This window comes from Ovis aries, chromosome 17 (assembly GCF_016772045.2).
Source record: "Ovis aries strain OAR_USU_Benz2616 breed Rambouillet chromosome 17, ARS-UI_Ramb_v3.0, whole genome shotgun sequence".
NCBI lineage: Eukaryota > Metazoa > Chordata > Mammalia > Artiodactyla > Bovidae > Ovis > Ovis aries.
In genome coordinates, this window is record NC_056070.1 from 52,216,992 (window position 1) to 52,237,399 (window position 20,408).

The 20,408-nt window shown below is 43.9% G+C and overlaps 1 protein-coding gene and 1 non-coding gene across 3 annotated transcripts in view; both read left to right on the plus strand.

Annotated features, from left to right (window-relative positions):
• The first annotated feature begins 1,467 nt into the window (after positions 1-1,467).
• The window catches only part of RILPL2 (Rab interacting lysosomal protein like 2), a 28,356-nt gene continuing 9,415 nt past the window's right edge, over positions 1,468-20,408 (plus strand). Inside the window, exons 1-3 of one of the 2 annotated variants that reach the window (XM_027980227.3) lie at positions 1,468-1,847; positions 11,772-11,923; positions 18,638-18,751. In XM_027980227.3, coding sequence (XP_027836028.2) covers positions 1,524-1,847; positions 11,772-11,923; positions 18,638-18,751 — 590 coding nt within the window. In that variant the 5' untranslated portion in view covers positions 1,468-1,523. 2 annotated transcript variants of the gene reach the window in all.
• LOC114108924 (U6 spliceosomal RNA) lies at positions 18,410-18,516 on the plus strand. The gene has a single exon (XR_003585650.2). It is a non-coding gene; the product is annotated as a U6 spliceosomal RNA (small nuclear RNA).

The following is a 20,408-nucleotide window of genomic DNA, read 5'->3' on the forward strand; positions in this document are numbered from 1 at the left end:
AGAAGAGCCTCTTGATGAAAGAGAAGAGGAGAGTGAAAAAGTTGTCTTAAAACTCAACATTCAGAAAACTAAGATCATGGCACCTGGTCCCATCACTTCATGGCAAATAGATGGGGAAACAGTGGAAACAGTGGCAGACATAATTTTTGGGGCTCCAAAATCACTGCAGATGGTGACTGCAGCCATGAAATTAAAAGACACTTGCTCCTTGGAAGAAAAACTATGACCAACCTAGACAGCATATTAAAAAGCAGAGACATTATTTTGCCAACAAATGTCCCTCTAGTCAAAGCTATGTTTTTTTCAGTAGTCATGTATGGATGTGAGAGATGGACCATAAAGAAAGCTGAGCGCTGAAGAATTAATGCTTTTGAACTGTGGTGTTGGAGAAGACTCTTGAGAGTCCTTTGGACTGCAAGGAGATCCAACCAGTTCGTCCTAAAGGAGATCAGTCCTGGGTGTTCATTGGATCTGAAACTCCAATACCTTGGCCACCTCACGCGACGAGTTGACTCATTGGAAAAGACCTTGATGCTGGGAGGGATTGGGGGCAGGAGAAGAAGGGGATGATAGAGGATGAGATGGCTGGATGTCATCACCGACTTGATTGACATGAGTTTGGGTAAACTCCGGGAGTTGGTGATGGACAGGGAGGCCTGGCGTGCTGCGATTCATGGGGTCGCAAAGAGTCGGATACGACTGAGCGACTGAACTGAACTGAAAGTGAGGTTCGTCGGAGTTAAGTAACTCTCCAAGGCCACACGCTGGACAAGTGGAGGATCCCAGGAGAAGGCCAGGTGCACAGCGCAGGGAAATCTCCAGTTTACTGAGGGTCAGATGCTGCAGGTCCCGGTGACAATGGGCCTGAAAGCTCTACGCAGTCCAGATCTTAGGACTTGCTGGAGCTGCCACCTACTGCTGTTTTCCCACTTTGCCGCAGAAAATACTGTCAGAGACCGGATCTGCCTCCACATACCATGCAAATTCTATGGCTGGAAGGCCCGAGTGCAGCAAGGGAAAAACTGTGCTCTTTTTTAGCCTCTTTCCCAGGCTGCGGTGGAAACCCGGCCCCCGTCTCCGTGGAAACCCGGCTTCCGCGGTCGCCGTTACCAAGGGGCGGAGCTGGGGGACGCTGCCCTTCCCCCGGTCTGCAGCCGCTCCCGGGCTGGGAGCGATCACAGTCACCCTTTAACCTCTCAGTTCCTCTTCTCCCCTCCCCTCTCTTCCTCTAGTCTTTTCGTGCCCCGAACCGTATCCTGGAGCCCGCACTCCTGCACGGGCTTCGGGGTGGACAGTGCACCGGGATCACCGGCCTCCGAGCCGCGCTGCGAGGCCTCCACAGACGCCCCCACCTCCCGGGCCCACCCCTCGGCGGCGCTGATTGGCCGCTTCTGGGCCACATCCCCCGCCCCCGGGCCCGGCAGGGTCCTCGGCCCAGCGGAAAGTTTTCTGGGCCGGGAGGAAGTTGAACGTTCGCAGACTCCGAGAAAGCAGCTCCGGAGGCTATAGGGGTCTGGGCCGCCATGGAGGAGCCCCCTTTGAGAGAGGAAGAAGAGGAAGAGGAGGAGGACGAGGCGGGACCCGAGGGGGCTCTGGGCAAGAGCCCCTTACAGCTGACCGCTGAGGACGTATATGACATCTCCTACGTGATGGGCCGTGAGCTGATGGCCCTGGGCAGTGACCCCCGGGTGACACAACTGCAGTTCAAGATCGTCCGCGTCCTGGAGATGCTGGAGACGCTGGTGAATGAAGGGAACCTGACGGTGGAGGAGCTAAGATTGGAGCGGGACAACCTCAGGAAGGAGCTGGAGGGGCTGCGGAGAGAGGGCTCGGCTGCCGGCCCGGAGGTGAGTGCCGGAGAGCGGGGACTTGCCCCGGGGGCGGGGTGCAGGGAGCGCCCAGTGGGAGGGGGGCCGCTTACCCCTCCTGAACATCCAAGCCCCTCAAAACAAATCCCCACGAGTATCAAGTCCTCAGTTTAGAAGTGTTGTGTGTGCTCAGTTGCTCAGCCTTGTCCGACTCTTTTCGGCCCCATGGACTGTAGCCCACCAGACTACTCTGTCCGTGGGATTTTCCAGGCAAGAATCCTGGAGTGGATTGCCATGCCCTCCCTCCAGGGAATCTTCCCGATCCAGGGATGGAACCTGAATCTCTTATGTCTCCTGCATTGGCAGGTGGATTCTTTACCACTGCTCCACCTGGGAAGCCTAGAAGCTTTGTGATAGGTAACATTAAATGTTCTAAAGCAGAGGCTTCCTGCTGGAAGAGGGGAGGGCAGAGTCTTAACCACTGGAACCACCGGGGAGGTCCATCTTTACTTGCAAAAGACAGGTTGATGGGGACCTTGAGCAGTGGTTCTCAAGCTTTACTGTGTTACTCGCTCAGTCGTGACCAACTCTTTGTGACCCCATGGACTGTAGCCGGCCAGGCTCCTCTGTCCGTGGGATTCTCCAGGCAAGAATACTGGAGTGGGTTGCCATTTCCTTCTCCAGGGGATCTTCCCCACCCAGGGATAGAACCTGGGCCTCCTGCATTGCAGGCAGATTCAGTACCATCTGAGCTACCAGGGAAGCAGGCATTTCAAGCTTTTAGCAGGCATCAAAATCACCTTGAGTGATTAAAACACAGATTGGCTGGCCCTAGTCCCAGAATTTCCGACTCAGTAGGTCTGCAGTGGGACCTAGAATCTACAGCTTTTCAGAGGATCCAAGATGATACAGGTGCTCTCGGTCCAGGTTTCACGATTTGAGAATCTTTGACCTGGAGTAAGACATACATTTTAACTATAGAGAAATTACTGCTTATGACCACAGAAAAATATGTACAAGAATATCCAGGGCAGTTTTATTCATAATTGTGTCAAACTGGGAATCCAGATGGAACAGAGGAATGGATTGTTTTTAACTTGTGGTATGGAATACTACACAACAATGAGAAGGTACTGAAACACAGAACTACATGGATGAATCTCACAGATATTACATTGAGAGGTAGAAGCCAGGTACAAAAGAGAGCCTCCTGTGCACAGAATTCAAGAATAGGCAAAGTAATCTTTATATATATATAAATTTTTTGACTGCACCAGGTGGCATGTGGATTCTTAGTTCCTCAACCAGGGATCAAACCCAAGCGCCCTATATTAGTAGTGTGGAGTCTTAACCACTGCACCACCAGGAACGTCCCATCTTTACTTATAGAAGGCAGGTTGATGGTAACCCTGGGATGGGACAGTGGGAGAGAACAGGAAGGAAATATATAGGGAACTAATCTGGGTGTGGTTACTTGGGTATATACATATGGTAAAAATCATCAAGCTACAAATTCAAGATTAGTGCGTATTTCTGTATATATGTTATACCCCCATTTTACAAAATTACATTTTGCATCAATATTCAGAACTGATGAAACAAAAAGTTTCAAGAAACAATTTATCCTAACTCACCCTTACTAAACATGCTATATAGTCATACTTTCCTATTCTTTTTTATGAATTTTTAAATTATTTTTCAACTCACTAAATTAATATCACAACTCTCTAGTAGGTCTCCAGTTACAGTTTAAAAAAAAAACCAAACCTTCCTCAAGTGAATTATCTCATTTAATCCTCATACTATTATTATTCCCGTTTTATAGAAGCAGAGACATAGAACAATTAAGTAATCTGCCAAGGACTTGTAGCAAGTAAGAGGTGGAGGCAGGATTTTAGTTCAGAGATGCTAGTCTATTTTTCTTTTTTTGGCTGTGCTGGGTCTTCATTGCTTCTTGAGGGCTTTCTCTATTTGCAGCAAGCAGGGACTACACTCTAGTTGCAGTGCCCAGGTTTCTCATTGGAGCGGCTTCTCCCATTGAGGAGCACAGGCTTAGTTGCCCCAGGGCATCTGGAATCTTCCCAGACCAGGGATCAAACCCGTGTCTCCTGCACTGGCAGGCAGATTCTTGTCTACTGAGCCATCAGAGAAGTCCTCAGAGATGCTAGTCTTAACCACACAGTACTGAAGTACAGACCTGTAACTTTACTTGTGGTAACATTTGATGAGTGACTACACTCTGAGAACCCTGGAGCTATGGAGCTAAATTAGACAAAGTCCCTGCCTTCATGGAACCTCACAACTAGTAGGAAAAGCAAGGCACACAGACCTTCAAAACCAGCCCACAGAGTTGCAGACCAAGATGTGTGCCATGAAAGGACAACAGGAACAGGGTGGCTGAAATTCACAGGGAAGAGTGAAGATTTCTGGTAGCTTTGTTGGTACACTTTTACTTCACATACTCATTAGTCATGGTGACAATTCTATTTGTAGATAAGGTTCTTCTTTAGGATCTGTCATATGATGGTTGAATATCATTAGTAGCCTGACTTTTGAGATTCAAGAGCAGTTAAATGATTTGCCCAAGATCCCTCAGCTCACATTTTGCACTTATTTCCTGTCATCTCCAACTCCAGGCACAAAGATAGACCCACGATGGATCATGAACAGTGTGGTTTGCACAGGGCCCGGGCCATTTCCTGCCTGGGACATAGCAGACAAGCTTCATTAGCCCCAGATGAGATAGCACATTTTCCTCCCAAACCATAGTCTTGAGAACGAGCGTGGGGGAAAAGGTAGAGAGAATGAATATTTAATGCTGCTAGACAGTTTATAAAAATATGCCCTTGTCTTTTTTTCTTCTTCTTGTTTTTTTAAATTACTATTTTTAGCTGTGGTAAAATAGACGTGAAATTTACCATCTTAATTATTTTTCAGAACAGAGTTCAGTGGCATTAAGTCAATTCACACTATTATGCAACATCACCACCGTCCTCTCCAAAATGCCCATCTTGCAAAACTGAAATTCGGTGCCCACTAACCACTAACTCCAAATTCCCTTCTCCCCCGAGCCTCTGGTAATTCCGTTCTCCTTTCTGTCTATACGAATTTACCTATTCTAGATACTTCATATAAGTAGAATCAGATGATTTTTGTTCCTTTGCCACTGACTTATTATTTCACTTCATGTCCCAAGGTTGCTCCGTGTTGTGGCATCTATCAGAATTTCCTTCCTGTTTAAGGCTGTATAATATTCCATTCTAGGGATTTACCAGTTTGTCTATCCATCTGTCAGTGGACACGTGGGTTGCTTCCACCTCATGATCTGTATAAATATTGTTTCTCTGAACATGGATCTATAAATCAGTCTTCAAGCACCTGCTTTCAAGACTTTGGGGTATATACCCAAAAGTGGAATTGCTGAATCATGTGATAATTCTGTTGTTAATTTCTAAAGGATCAGCCATTCAGTTTTTCATAGTGACTTCACCATTTTACATTCTATCAGCTAGGCCCAAGAATTTCGGTTTTCCCACATCCTTACCAAAGCTTGTCTTTTTTTTTTTTTTTTTTTTTTTCTGGCCACACCATATGCCATGTGGGATATTCCTTGTGAAGTCAAGTTAAGTGGAAGTCACGGAGTTGTGTCCAACTCTGCCACCCTGTGAACTATACAGTCCATGGAATTCTCCATGGAGAATACTGGAGTGGGTAGCCTTTCCCTTCTCCAGGGGATCTTCCCAACCCAGGGATCTGCCGGGGTCTAGCTCCAGTGGATCCAGGGAATTTGAAGCGGGGACGGAGTCAGCGAGGAAAAACTTATTTATTTGGAAATATAAAGAGAGATTAGGAAAGAATAGTATAGTAGGAAAACTAGTGGAGAAAAGAGGCTGAATAACTTGGTTTACGTGGAAAGCTAATAAAGTCTCAAGACAAGAAACTTGCACCACCTACGTAGGCCACCAGAGCCTGCTTGAATAGCGGAAGGTGCCCCACCTTGGGCTACCTCTCGCGTGGGTCTTAGAAGCCAGGGCAAGTAAGTAAACATGGCGAGCCTCCACACTCCAGATGGGAATTCAGCCAGAAAAGAAGGAGAAAAGACCACACGGGGGAAACCAGTCTTTCCAGTAACTGGTCCATCCCTTTTGTCCGGGAAAGCTTTTTATACTTTGGGTTGTACATAGAGATCAATGGATAATACAAAATTATGCAGTGTCAGCAGCCCTGACTCTTATCGAGACCAGGCTTTCTCTCTGCATACCTAGCTGTATACACAAATCTTAGGTGATTTACATTATCTTCTGGCCAGGAGGCCTATTAGCATTTTATGGTCCTTTTCTGATAAGGGTCCGTCAACTAGAAAACTTATTTGCCTTAAAAGTGTTGTTCTTACTAAAGTCTGGTGCCACTCTCAGAAAGCACTAAATAAAGTTACATTCTTACATAGCAAGGACACAACAATTTATAACAAGGAAAGAGGAGTACAGTGATTTATAACAAAGAGAAAGTGCATTAACTCAAAAGTCTAGTGTTGCTAACATCAAAACTACTGTATTCCTTTTTCTATATCCCAATTACATTGATTAATATCCTCCGGGTGCCTAAAAGATAAAGAATATGGCGGCCTGGCAGCAGTCATTGACTCAACAGTGAAACCCATCACCAATATAATTTTTAGCTTTTTAGAAAAGGCTCTGTATCTTTAAGATGTTTTAAGCTGTGTGCCTCTCTCGGTTGAGGGGCTGTAAACAATCACAAGTTGTAAAAGTCTCTAACTGTCAGGCAAGTTAGAGAGCCATCAGAGGGGTTTGAGCTGAGACACTCCTTTTATATGCAGGAGACTGGTTAACTGGAGCTCTAAGTTAACTCTTTCCAGAGAAAGGTGGTTGGGGATAGCCCCCTGTTATGTCAGAAGAATGGAAAGCACAGTACAATAAAGCAAGCAGACTCTGGTTTTGGGGGTAGATGCTGAGGGAAATCCAGGGGTACTCCTGAGGCCTGATCTCAGCCTTTGCCTTTTGCCAGGCCACCTTCCTCATGACCTTTGCTGCGGGCGGGATTCCCCATGCTGACTCCTGGCAGGGATCGAACCCAGGTATCCAGCACTGCAGGTGGATTCTTTACCGTCTGAGCCACAAGGGGATCAACCCATGTCCCCTGCAGTGAAAGCACAGAGTCTTAACCCCTGGACCGTTAGGGAAGTCCTGGCAACACTTGTTATTTTATATTTTGTTTGTTTAATTACAGTGGCCATCCCAATAGGTGTGAGATTTTTTTTTCCTTTGTTTTTTAAAATTTAAGTTCAAAATTCAAAAGTTACGAAAATATTTGCCTTGGAAAAGCTTTCACATCCCTTCCTTGGAAAAAATTTAAGCCGTTTCTTAAAGTATCCAGAGATATTTCATGCAAGCGCAAGCAGATATGAATATAGTTTTCTGTTATTCACACAGATAGTATGATAATATATACCCCGCTCTGCCCCTTGCTTATTTTCACTTAATATGGCATGAAAGTGGTACTACATCAGAATATAAGGAGCGTCCTCATCTTTTTAAAAAAATGTATTTATTTATTTACTGGCTGCACCAGGTCTTAGTTGCATGCAGGATTTTTAGTTGTGGCCTGTGGGGTCTAGTTCCTTGACCAGAGATCAAGCTTGGGTCCCCTGCATTGGGAGCTCAGTCTTAGCCACTGGATCACCAGCAAAATCTCTACTTCCTCATCTTTTAATGGCTTTTGGAAACTTCCACTGGACAGTAATACCAACTGTTCAACCTGAGGGTTCTCAGCTTAGAGTTTTTGGAACCCTGCTCCCTCCTGTTCCCCAAGATTATGAGTCTGATCCATGAGATCCATGAACTTGCATGGGAGGAAATTATATTTTTATTTTCACCAGCCTCCAGATGAAATATACCACTTTATTAAATCATGAAGGCATTTATGTTGATGTTTGGTAGAAATCAACACAATACTGTAAAGCAATTAGCCTTTGATTAAAAATAAATAAATTAAAAAAAATCATGAATGTAGAGAACAAACCACAGTAATATTATCAGTAGTACCTGTGACAGTCATCAATGGAAATCACAGGTGTTTTCATATCCCATTACAATGTAGTACATCTCAAAACTTTGCTTTTGTTCTGTATCTTATTGGGCCTGTAGCTACATTGTGTTTAATGAAGGAGCAGGTCTCGGGATCACATATTTATTTTTAGATTTTGATGAGTGTATGTTATCTTAGTTGGTTTCCTTGTAATCGTATGCCTTTGTTTTATACATTTAAGATCATTATTCTGAGATGGAATCCACATGGGCTTTACCAGACTGCCAAAAAAGGTTTGTAGAACACAAATGTTAAGAATCTCTGCTTTAACCAGTTTCCTATCAAAAGACCTTTGTTTTCCAATCATTTGCTCTGAGCCCGAGCCTCAGTGGGTTACTCTGATCTGTACCAGTTGGCCCCTGAGTATGTAGAGGAAGTGGACTCACTGGTCAAAGGAAAGGCATTTGACATTTTAATGTGTATACATGCTAAGTCACTTCAGTTGTATCCAACTCTTTGCAACCCCATGGACTGTAGCCCACCAGGCTCCTCTGTCCATGGGATTCTCCAGGCAAGAATATTGGAGTGGGTTACCATTCCCTTCTCCAGGGGATCTTCCCGACCCAGAGATCGAACCTGGATCTCCCGCATTGCAGGTGGATTCTTTACCATCTGAGCCACCAGAGAAGCCTGGTGCCACCAGCAACTATTGCCAAATTGCACTCTAAAGGGGATAAAGTGATTGGCTCCCTTTGCAGTCAGTGAAGGAGCCAGTTTCCACGCAGCTTTTATGACAGTGTTTTCTCAAACACCACTGATATTTATGAGTCCAAGAGGAGGAATGTGGGCACCACTGCCTTTCTCTTTGTGGTGTGCCTTATTCTCTTTATCACCTGTAGAATATTCCCGAGTGTGGTTGTGCCTCTGTTTATTTAACTAGACTTCTGCTGGTGGACATTTAGGTTGTTTTCAAATATTTGCTTCATTTTAACTTCAGTTTGAAACAATGTCAAACCTATGGAAGAGTTGCAAGACAAGTACAATGAACACTAGTATTCTGTTCACCCTGATTCAGCTGTTGTACTCAGGTGTGTGTATATGTGTGTGTGTGTGTGTATGTGTGTGTGTGTGTATGTGTGTGTGTGTAGTATGTCTTAAGAAATACACACTGGAGACTTCCCTGGTGGTCCAGTGGTTGAGTCTGCCTGCTAATGCAGGGGATGTGGGTTTGATCCCTGGTCTGGAAAGATTTCACATGCCGCGGGGCATCTAAGCCCACGCACCACAGCTACTGGAGCCTAGAGCCCGTGTTCCACAAGAAAAGCCACCGCAATGGGAAGCTGGAACACTGCAACTAGGGAGTAGCTCCCACTTGCCAAAACTGGAGAAGGCCCATGCAGAGCAACAAAGACAAGCACAGCCAAAAATAAATAAAATTATTTTTAAAAGAACAGAAATAGACACTGAAACTTCCCTGCTTCCACTGCCTGGGGTGTGGGTTCAGTCCCTGGTAAGGAAACTAAGATCCTGCATGTCGCATAGTCCGGTCGAAAAAAAAAAAGATATACAGACTGACACCCATTTATAGGTGTCTATTTATAGACACCCATATACACATATGTATATACACATTGTTTACTCATTCAAAGTCTGCCCAGCTATTTGAGCAGACATTATGTTAGCTGCAGAGTTAGTAGAAGATTAGGATCTTTCACCCTAAATACTAAATACTTCAGTGTGTATCTCCTAGACATACTGGTACATAACCACAATAAATGATCAGATTCAGGGGGGAAAGCTGGTAGAATACTAAGATCTAAATGCCATCCCTATTCAAAATTCATAATAATGACCTTTATAGCATTTTTTTCTGATATATAATCTAGTATAGAGTTGTACAGTATCTTTAGGAAATATCTCTCTCTCCTTTTTTTTTTTTTTTTTTTTGGCTGCACCTCTAAGCATGCGGAATCTTAAATTCCCCAACCAGGGATCGAACCCTTGCCCCCTGTAGTGGGAGCTCAGAGTCTTAACCACTGGACCACCAGGGAAGTAGGACACCTCTCTTTAGTCACCTTTAGTCTGGAGCAGTTCCTGGGCTTTTCCTTCTCCTTCATGACATTGACATTTTTGAATATATTATGTATCAGTGTCTGTAGAATGTTCTTCAACTTGAGCTTGTTCTGGTGTCTCCTCACAGTTTGATTCATGTTTAAACAAGTAATACATGTTTAGCAGGGTTATCACTCAAGTGATGCTATATCCTTCTCAGTGTCTTGGATCAGAAGGTGCCTGATTCAGTTTGTTGTTATTGGTGATGTTTGGTGATGTTAACTTCTAGCCGTTGGTTAAGGTGTTGTCTACAAAATTTCTGCACTGGAAGGGTGCTTTTATGCCCTTTGTAATGTAAAAGTAGCCTATGGGAAAATACTTTGAAACTGTGTAAAATGTCCTGTTCTCTGACAAATTTCCACCCAGTGGTTTTAGATCCATTCATTAGTCTTGCCTGAATCAATTATTACTAAATTGGTTGCAAAAGGATTTTCTAACTCTTATCATCTTCTACACATTAATTGACATTCCAGGGATCTCCTTGGTGGTCCACTGGTTGACTCTGTGCTCCCAATGCAGGTGTCTGGGGTTTGATCCCTGGCCAGGGAAGTAGATCCCCCATTCTGATCCTGCATGCTGCAACTCTTAGTTCGCTTGCTGCAACTGAGAGTTCACATGCCACAGTTATAAGATCCTGCATGATACAGGAAAGATCAAAGATCCCCTGTGCCTCACCTAAGATCTGGTGTGGTCAAATAAATAAATAAATAAATATTAATTGGCGTTCTGCTGTAAAGTACAGATCCCCTTCCTTCCCAGCATATTAGTCAGAGAAATAGAACAATAGGAGATATAGATGTAGCTATAGATGTAGATGAGAATATTCATTATAGGAATCAGCTCAGGTGGTTATGGAGGCTGAGAAGTTCCACAATCTAATGTCTGCAAGCTGTAAAACCAAAAAAGCTGGTGTCGTAATTCAGTCCAAGTTGGAAGGCTTGTCTCAGGGGCTGATGGTAAAAGTCCTGGTTTGGGACAGTTGGAAATCCCAAGAACCAGGAGCACTGATGTGCAGTGCTCAAGGGCAGGAGAAGAAGGATGTCCCAGCTCAAGCAGGAAGTGAATTCACTCTCTCTCCACCTTTTTGTTCTATTTGGGGCCTTAATTATGCCCACCCACAGTGGGGAGATCCCTCTGCTGTACTTAGATCACCAGATCAAATGCTGATCTCTTCCAAAACACACCTTCACACACACCTCAAAATAATGGGTATTCCTTAGCCCAGTAGGTTGACATATAAAATTAGCTATTAGATCCCCATTAATTAGTTAATTAAATTAAAAATTATAGATTCCTGAATCCTCCTCTTTTTATTTGATGGCTTATTATCCATTCTTGTTATTAATGTTGTTACTCAGATTGTTCAGTTTGGCCAGTTAGGAGCACCTTCGAACTATGTCCTTTTGCTGTCTCCATCCCTTACACAATGGAATATTCCAGACTAAACTTGGACTTTCCCTGCTCCAGCCCTAGACTCAGCCCCTCTCCAAGGAGCCCTGGCTCCTTTCTTGGAGAATAGTACTTAGAACTCTTGCTTCTTCTTCTTCTTTAAAAAATGTTTAAAGAGGATCTTAGTTCCTAACCAGGGATCACCCCAGGGCCCAGAGTCCTAACGAAAGCACAGAGTCCTATCCACCGGACTGCCAGGGAATTCCCAGAACTCTTTACCATCAACCAAACACTTGGCAGCAGGCGGTGCCTCACCTCATCAGGTCCCTGGAGAAACAGAACAAGAGAACTTTCCTTTCGGGGATGGAAAGCCCATCCTCGTGCGGTAAAATGTACAAGCGATGTCCTTTCTTACAGGTGAACCTGGGACCAGACAAAATGGTGGTTGACCTGACAGATCCCAACCGACCGCGCTTTACTCTGCAGGAGCTGAGGGACGTGCTTCAGGAGCGCAACAAGCTCAAGTCACAGCTGCTGGTGGTGCAGGAAGAGCTGCAGTGCTATAAGAGGTGGGCTCTGCTGCCCTGGGGCTCCTGCTCTGCAGACCCAGATCCTGTCTGGAACTCCCTGATATGCTACCTGTCTGTTCTGATGTTCGTTTAGTCGACTTACTGGAGACCCACTCTATGCTGGAAACTATTCCCGGCACTGAGGGTAGAGCAGGAAACAAAATGGGAAGTCCATGCTAGGCTAGCGGGAAGATAGGCACTCAGCCAGGAAGCCTGCAGTGAGCCCGCAGGATGAGGGTGGTGGATGCTGAAGAGAATGTAGAAAAGTGACTCATCGGAGACTGGAGTGCTGGGGAGGGGCCTGTGTCAGATTGGGTGGACAGGGAAGACCCCTCTGAGGTGAATGACAAGAAGCAGCCAACCAAGTAACAGTTTGGTTGGGCAAAAGTAGAACAGGAAGTGCAGAGGTCCTAGGGTGGGAACCATTTGGCCACTTAAGGGGACCCACCATGGTGGACCTTGGATTGTGAGGTATACAATGGTTCAGAAGAGACCAGGAGCTGGTCGTGATGGCCACAGAAGGGAGCTTTAGGTTTTTTATTTTGTTGTTGTTTTTATTGGGGTATAGTTGTAATGGCAATCCACTCCAGGATTCTTGCCTAGAGAATTCCATGAACAGAGGAGCCTAGAGGGCTACAGTCCACGAAATTGCAGAGTCAGACACAATTGAGTGACTAACACACACAGTTGCTTTACAATGTCATATCAATTTCTGCTGTACAGCAAAGTGAATCAGCTATTTGTATACATATATCCCCTCTTTTTTGGATTTCCTTCCCATCTAGGTCACCACAGAGCATTGAGCTCCCTGAGCTACACAGTAGGTTCTCATTACTTATCTATTGTATACATAGTATCAATAATGTATATGTGTCAATCCCAATCTCCCAATTCATCCCACTCCCTCCCCCCCCCCCCCACCAAGAAGCTCTAGTTTTATAGCAAATGTAACAAGAAGACTCTGGGATGCCTTAATCAAGGGAATGACCAGGTCTGATTCACTATTTGCAAAGATCAATGTGGTGATTCTGATAACTGAACAACTTGGTTATGTAACAGAAAGTCCTCGTTCTTTGGAAAGCCACTTAAGTATTTAGGAGTAAGGGGGTAGGATTTCTCCAGTTCACTCTCAAGAGAGTTCAGAGAGAAGGTAGATAGTTGTAGGGGTGGATGGGTCAGTGGATGGAAAGATGGATGCATGGCTAGGTAGGTAGATAGATACATGGATAAGCATTTGAAGGATCGGGGTAAAAAGTATATGGAAAGTTTTTACACTAATATTATACCTTTTCTCTAAGTTTGAAATTGTATAAAAATTAAAAGTTAAAAAAATCATAATAAATATTGTATACAGGAGGAATTGTAGGATAAGCAAGGCAGGAAATAAGGAAGTTGTTGATAGAGCAGGTTTGGACTTTGCTGTATCCCTCTGTACCATGTTTCTCAAAATGTTTTGCTTTACGTGGGTATTTCTTGAAAAGGAAGCTCTAGGAAGTTCCCTGGTGGTCCTGTGGTCAGGAGCCGGTGCTTTCACTGCCATGGCCCAGGTTCAGTCTGTGGTTGGGGAACTGAGATCCCACAAGCCACAGGGCACGGCATAAAGGAGCTCTGTGGTTGAAAAATTCTGAGAAGCCCGCAGTTAAACAAAGGTTTCATTAGAGGCAGGCAAAGGAAAGACCAAAGAAGAAAAACGTATTGCCTACTAATATTTGTTTGCTTTTATCTTATTTATTCATGTATTTGTTTTTGGCAGCGCTAAGTCTTCGTTGCTTTTCCCAGGCTTTTTTTAGTTGCGACGAGCTGGGGCTACTCTTTGTTTCAGTGTGAGGGCTTCTCTTGGTGGTGGCTTCTCTTGTTGCAGAACACAGGTTCTAGGTGCACAGGCTTCAGTAGCTGCCGCACACAGACTTAGAGCACAGGCTCAGTCAACTAGTATTTGTTTCGTTTTGGTGTACTGGTGGTGCTGCAGAGCACATGGGATCTTAGTCCCGCAGGGTCAAACCCATATCCCCTGCACTGGAAGCACGGAGTCTTAACTGCTGGATCACAGGGACGTCCCGTGCCAACTGATATTTATCAGTTCAGTTCAGTCACTCAGTCGTGTCTGGCTCTTTGCGACTCCATGGACTGCAGCACTCCAAACTTCCCTGTCCATCACCAACTCCCGGAGCTTGCTCAAACTCATGTCCATCAAGTCGGTGGTGCCATCGAACCACCTCATCCTCTGTCATCCCCTTTTCCTCCTACTTTCCATCTTTCCCAGCATCAGGGTCTTTTCCAATGAGTCAGTTCTTTGCATCAGGTGGCCAAAGTACTGGCGTTTTCAGCTTACCACTAGTCCTTCCAATGAATATTCAGGACTGATTTCCTTTAGGATGGACTGGTTTGATCTCCTTACAGTCCAAGGGACTTTCAAGAGTCTTCTCCAACACCACAGTTCAAAAGCATCAATTCTTTGGTGCTAAGCTTTCTTTATAGTCCCGTTCTCACGTCCATATATGACTACTGGAAAAACCATAGCTTTGACTATACAGACCTTTGTCGGCAAAGTAATGTCTCTGCTTTTTAATATGCTGTCTAGGTTGGTTGTAGCTTCTCTTCCAAGGAGCAAGTGTCTTTTAATTTCATGGCTGCAGTCACCATCTGCAGTGATTTTGGAGCCCAAGAAAATAAAATAAAGTTTCCATTGTTTCCCCATCTGTTTGCCATGAAGTGATGGGACTGGATGCCATGATCTTAGTTTTTTTGAATGTTGAATTTTAAGCCAGCTTTTTACTCTACTCTTTCCCTTTCATCAACAGGCTTTTTAGTTCCTCTTCACTTTCTGCTATAAGGGTGGTGTCATCTGCGTATCTGAGGTTATTGATGTTCCTCCTGGCAATCTTGATTCCAGCTTGTGCTTCATCCAGCCCGGCATTTCACATGATGTACTCTGCATATAAGTTAAATAAGCAGGATGACAATATACAGCCTTGAGGTACTCCTCTCCCAATTTGGAACCGTCTGTTGTTCCATGTCCAGTTCTAACTGTGGCTTCTTGACCTGTGTACAGATTTACCAGGAACTCTGCTTAGTGTATCCCAAGCATAATTTCAGTTAGTGTTCACAGCAAGCCTGTGAGTTAGGGTAATATTATCCCCAAGATGATCTAAGGGTCAGAGAGGTCAAGTAGCTGCTCAAAGTCCCTGGGCTGGTGGTGGCAACCTTGAGATGTAATGTCAGACAGACTGACATCAGAGCCTGAGCTTTTAATTATCACACCACATTGAAACTTGGAAAGTTTGGAAGTATGGGATGTACTCTGAAACAAAACCAAACAAAAAAAATTTTTTTAATTTGACTGTGCCGGGTTTGCAGCATGAGGGATCTTTGATTGAAACAGGAAAACTCTTAATTGCCGTTTGTGGGATCTAGTTCCCTGACCAGGGATCCATCCTAGGCCCCTTGCATTGGGAACTCTGTAGTCTTAGCTAATGGACTACCAGGGAAGTCCTCCAATGATATTATTCGTTAAATTCATTCAATGTGACATCATTAAGAGAGCAGCAAAGTAAAAATGTCCTTAGAAAGCCCTATCCGAAAGGACTGAATTCTGCCAACAGGAATTTAATTGTCTTCCTTCCTCTGAGGTTGGAACCACGTTAATGGAAAGACCTGCCTTCATCTCATTTAATAAGTGCTCTAGACACAGTTAATTAAAAAGAGAAACTGCTAGACTGCCAATGCCGTAAGCAGCTTGCAAGTGAATAAAGCAACACATGTTGGTTCCAGTTTTGAATTCCCAGAGAACAACAGATGGGCACTTCCCATCTGGTGCAGGCTGATAGACAGATAGCAGGATTCTGTTTAGTCTCTAGTGTTATATATTCTGGAGAAACCAGCATGTCAACTGAGGTGTTCTCTTAGCAACTGCATCAATTTGGAAGCCCAGGCTCGTACTAAGGATAGTTTTTAACTGAAGGCAGCTATGGTAGGCTGTTTCCAAAGATGGACACGACAGTTTTTCCTATATTGCTGTGTCCTCAGCTGGTGGGGAGAATGAGAAAGAGAGAAAGCTGTATCTCCTTTTGCAGTGAGACTTTGCCACTCCTCTCATCAGAGTACAGGTAGAGTCTATTTTCCCTTTTCTCGAATCTAGATGGCCCTATAACTTTCTTGGACCAGTTAAATGTGGTGGAAGTGATGCTGTTTGGCTTCCAAGGTTAAGACTCTCAAAGGCCTAACAGCTTCCATGTTTGTGCTCTCAGACTGCTGCCTTGAGACTGCCATGCTATGAGGAAGCTCAAGGCAGTCATGTGGAAAGGTCATATGAAGAAGAATCAAGGGGTCCCATATGACAGCCGCAGCTGATCCACCAACTGAACACGGCTACTTGAGAACCCCAGCTGGACCATTAGGAGAACCACCAAATCAACCATAAGAGATAGAGCCATCTGGGAATTTCTTGGCCCTTTCAGTGGTTTGAATTTCACAATCTCACTGCCAAAGACCTGGATTTAATCCCTGGTTAGGGAACTGATATCCTACAAGCTGTGCAGAGCAGCCAGAAAAAAAAAAAAAAAATAGAGCCATCACGAGAAGTCATAAATCATTGTTTTTTGTTTATTTGTTTTCGCTTTTTTTTTTTTTTAACTTTTGGCTACACCCTGTGTCATGTGTGGGATCCAAGTTCCCCAATCAGGGATTGAACCCACATCTACTGTGTGGGAAGGCAGACTCTTAACCGCTGGACTGCCAAGGGAGTCCCCCATCATTATTGCAAATCACTAAGTTTTAGGCTGTTTTGTAGCTGTAGGTAGTGGGGAAAGGCAATTTTTAGATCAAGCTGCCAGTACGGTTGGTTTGGGCTCTTTCTGGCTTGTAGACAGCTGCCATATTGCTGTGTCCTCAGCTGGTGGGGAGAATGAGAAAGAGAGAAAGCTGTATCTCCTTTTAAAAGGGCACTAGTCCATCATGAGGGCCTACCCTCATAACCTCATGTAAACCTAATTGTCTTCCAAAGGCCCTATCTCCAAATACTCTAATACTGGGGGTTAGGGCTTCAACATACAGATTCTTTAAAAACAATTTAAAAAAACATTTTTTATTGTTTTTATTTGACTGTGTTGGGTCTTAGTTTCAGCATGTGGATTCCTCTAGTTGTGACATGCAAGCTCTCAGTTGCAGCATGTGAGATCTAGTTCCCTGACCAGGAATTGAACCCAGGCCCACTGTACTGGGAGCTCAGAGTCTTAGCCACTAAACTATCAGGGAAGTCTCAACATACGAATTCTGGGAGGACATAATTCAGTCTGTGGTAAGGGGGAAATTTGTGCCTGTAGCATAAGCATAAATTTACCAGTTGGTATACACAACAAAATACCTAAGTGGATCTAATGAGCTTACTAGGTCAGACATTGAAATGCTTCATCACAGTCAGGCTTCTTTTGGTTGCAAGTAACAGAGATCCTATTCAAATTCAAACCAGCTAAGGTACCAAAGGAGATTTTGTCGGTTCACAGAGCTGGGAAGGATCCTAGAACTGCTCTCAGAAATAAAGAGAAAAACTGCATCTAAGACCTCAGGGTTGGAATCAGGGACCCCAGTCCTGATTCTTTCTTTGATTCTTTTTCTTTGCTGGCCTCCTAATCTTGTATGAAGGACAATCCTTTTCTGAATCTCAGGGAGCATGAGTGCTGGGGGTCCCCCTTGAACAAGTAAGAGAGAACAGCCTTCTTCCAAGTTCTGTACATCAAGTCCAGGGAAGTACTCTGGCCCTCTTTGGGTCACCTGACCTCGGTATCTTATTGATTAATATCAATCTAGCTGTTAGCACCACCTGACTTACCATATATTTTTATATTTTTACTTATTTGTTCGTTGACTGTTTTCTTCTCAGTGGAATATAAATTGCATGAGAGAAGATATTTTATCTGTTTTGTTCATTGCTACGTCTGTATACCTTGGTAGACTATTTAGCTTAATAATATTTGTTAAATGAATGAATTCTATGTATTATCTCACTTAATCCCTCAATCCTAGAAGGCAGGTACTTTTATGATCCTTTTATTACCAATTAGGAAATCAAGGCTTAAGTTAAAGCAGCCGTCCCCAACCGTTTTGGCATCTGGGGCCAGTGTCATGGAAGACAGTTTTCCCACAGACCAAGGTGTAGTGGGGGATGGATTCAGGATGATTCAAGAGCTTTACACTTTTGTCCACTTTATTTCTAATCTAATTCCACCGCTGATCCGACAGGAGGTACCAGTTGGTGGCCCAAAGGTTGGGGAGCCCTGAGTTAGAGAATTTATACATGATCATATTTCTAGAAATTAGAGAAGCTTGAAGTACCAGCCATGGTAATTAGATAAGAGAAGGAAAGAAGAGGTATCAACATTGGAAAAGAGGAAGGAAGATTCCAGAGATCTGGATCAGGATGTCTAACTCTAGAGCTTTCAATGATAGCATTATTAGTATAATAATAATTACGAAGAAACTTCACTTTCAGTGCCCGCTTTGGCATTACATATACTGCAAGTGGAACAAAACAGAGAAGATTAGCCTGGCCCCTGCATAAGGATGACGTGCAATTTCATGAAGCATTCTGTGTGTTTTAATAATAATAATGAATATGTAAATAAATAAACTGTAAAAAAAAAGAACCTTCACTTTCAAAGATGAACAGATAAGAGATCTGCAATAAAACAACCCATTTATTTATCTCATTTTTCCCAGTGGTCTGATTCCACCAAGAGAAGGCCCAGGAGCAAGAAGAGAGAAAGAGGCTTTTGTTCCCAGGGGCAGCAATGCCAACAGCAACAAGGAGGAGAAGACAATCATAAGGAAACTGTAAGTTGACTTGCTGCCCCATGTTGCCACTAAATAATCGCTAAAGGAAGGAGTGGGGGTGAGAGGGGAGGCCCTGCTCTCCTGGTGGTGGTCCTGCAGCTGATATGAAAACGCTATGCTGATGTATTATGGTATCTTCTAGACAGTAGCATAAGCACCTGACATTATTAATTCATTGACTCATCACAATAACCCTATGAGGTAGACACTGTTGTTATCCTTGACTTACAGATGGGGAAATAAAATTCCAGGGGGTAAAGTTCTGTACCCAAAGGTCACACACATTGTAAGTAGTGAAGTCAGGAACCCAAGGAAGTCCAGGTTCTATACTCTACTGCCTCCCTGTGATATAATACAGTAACCAGATAATAATACTAATATTAAACAGCAAGAAAAACAATAGCAATCATTATTGGAGTTTACGGGGGCTAAATCATCACCTCTTCTACTTCCAGCTCTGGAGGGTCCCCTGTCTCCCAACATTAGGACACATAAGACAGTTTCCTTCGAACACTCCCCTTGTTTTCATGCACCTTTGTTCATTCCCAGTTTCTTTGGTTTCTGCACCTCAAACCATAGACTGTGAGATGACAGTTAAAGTTCAGATTCTCAGAAATCAAATTGCTGGTTCTACGATGAGGCCCAGAAATCTGGATTTTAATGAATGCCCAGACAATTGAATGTGGGGAAACTTTGGACAACAGCCTGAGATATGCCTTTTCTTCTTTTTTAAAAAATATTTATTTATTTATTTGGCTGTGTTGGGTCTCAGTTGCAGCACATAGGATCCTCGATCTTCTATGTGACGTGTGGGATCCCTTAGTTGTGTGATGCAAACTCTTACTTGTGGCAGGTGGGATCTAGTTTCCCAACCAGAGATTGAACCCAGACCCCCGGCATTGGGAGCAAAGTGCTGCACTCAATATGCCAGCAAATTTGGAAGACTCAAGAGTGGCCACAGGACTGGAAAAGGTCAGTTTTTATTCCAATTCCAAAGAAAGGCAATGCCAAAGAATGCTCAAACTACCGCACAATTGCACTCATCTCACATGCTAGTAAAGTAATGCTCAAAATTCTCCAAGCCAGGCTTCAGCAATACATGAACCGTGAACTTCCAGATGTTCAAGCTGGTTTTAGAAAAGGCAGAGGAACCAGAAATCAAATTGCCAACATCCGCTGGATCATGGAAAAAGCAAGAGAGTTCCAGAAAAACATCTATTTCTTCTTTATTGACTATGCCAAAGCCTTTGACTGTGTGGATCACAATAAACTGTGGAAAATTCTGAAAGAGATGGGAATACCAGACCACCTAACCTGCCTCTTGAGAACTCTGTATGCAGGCCAGGAAGCAACAGTTAGAACTGGACATGGAACAACAGACTGGTTCCAAATAGGAAAAGGAGTACGTCAAGGCTGTATATTGTCACCCTGCTTATTTAACTTATATGCAGAGTACATCATGAGAAACGCTGGACTGGAAGAAACACAAACTGGAATCATTTGCCGGGAGAAATATCAATAACCTCAGATATGCAGATGACACCACCCTTATGGCAGAAAGTGAAGAGGAACTAAAAAGCCTCTTGATGAAAGTGAAAGAGGAGAGTGAAAAAGTTGGCTTAAAGCTCAACATTCAGAAAACGAAGATCATGGTATC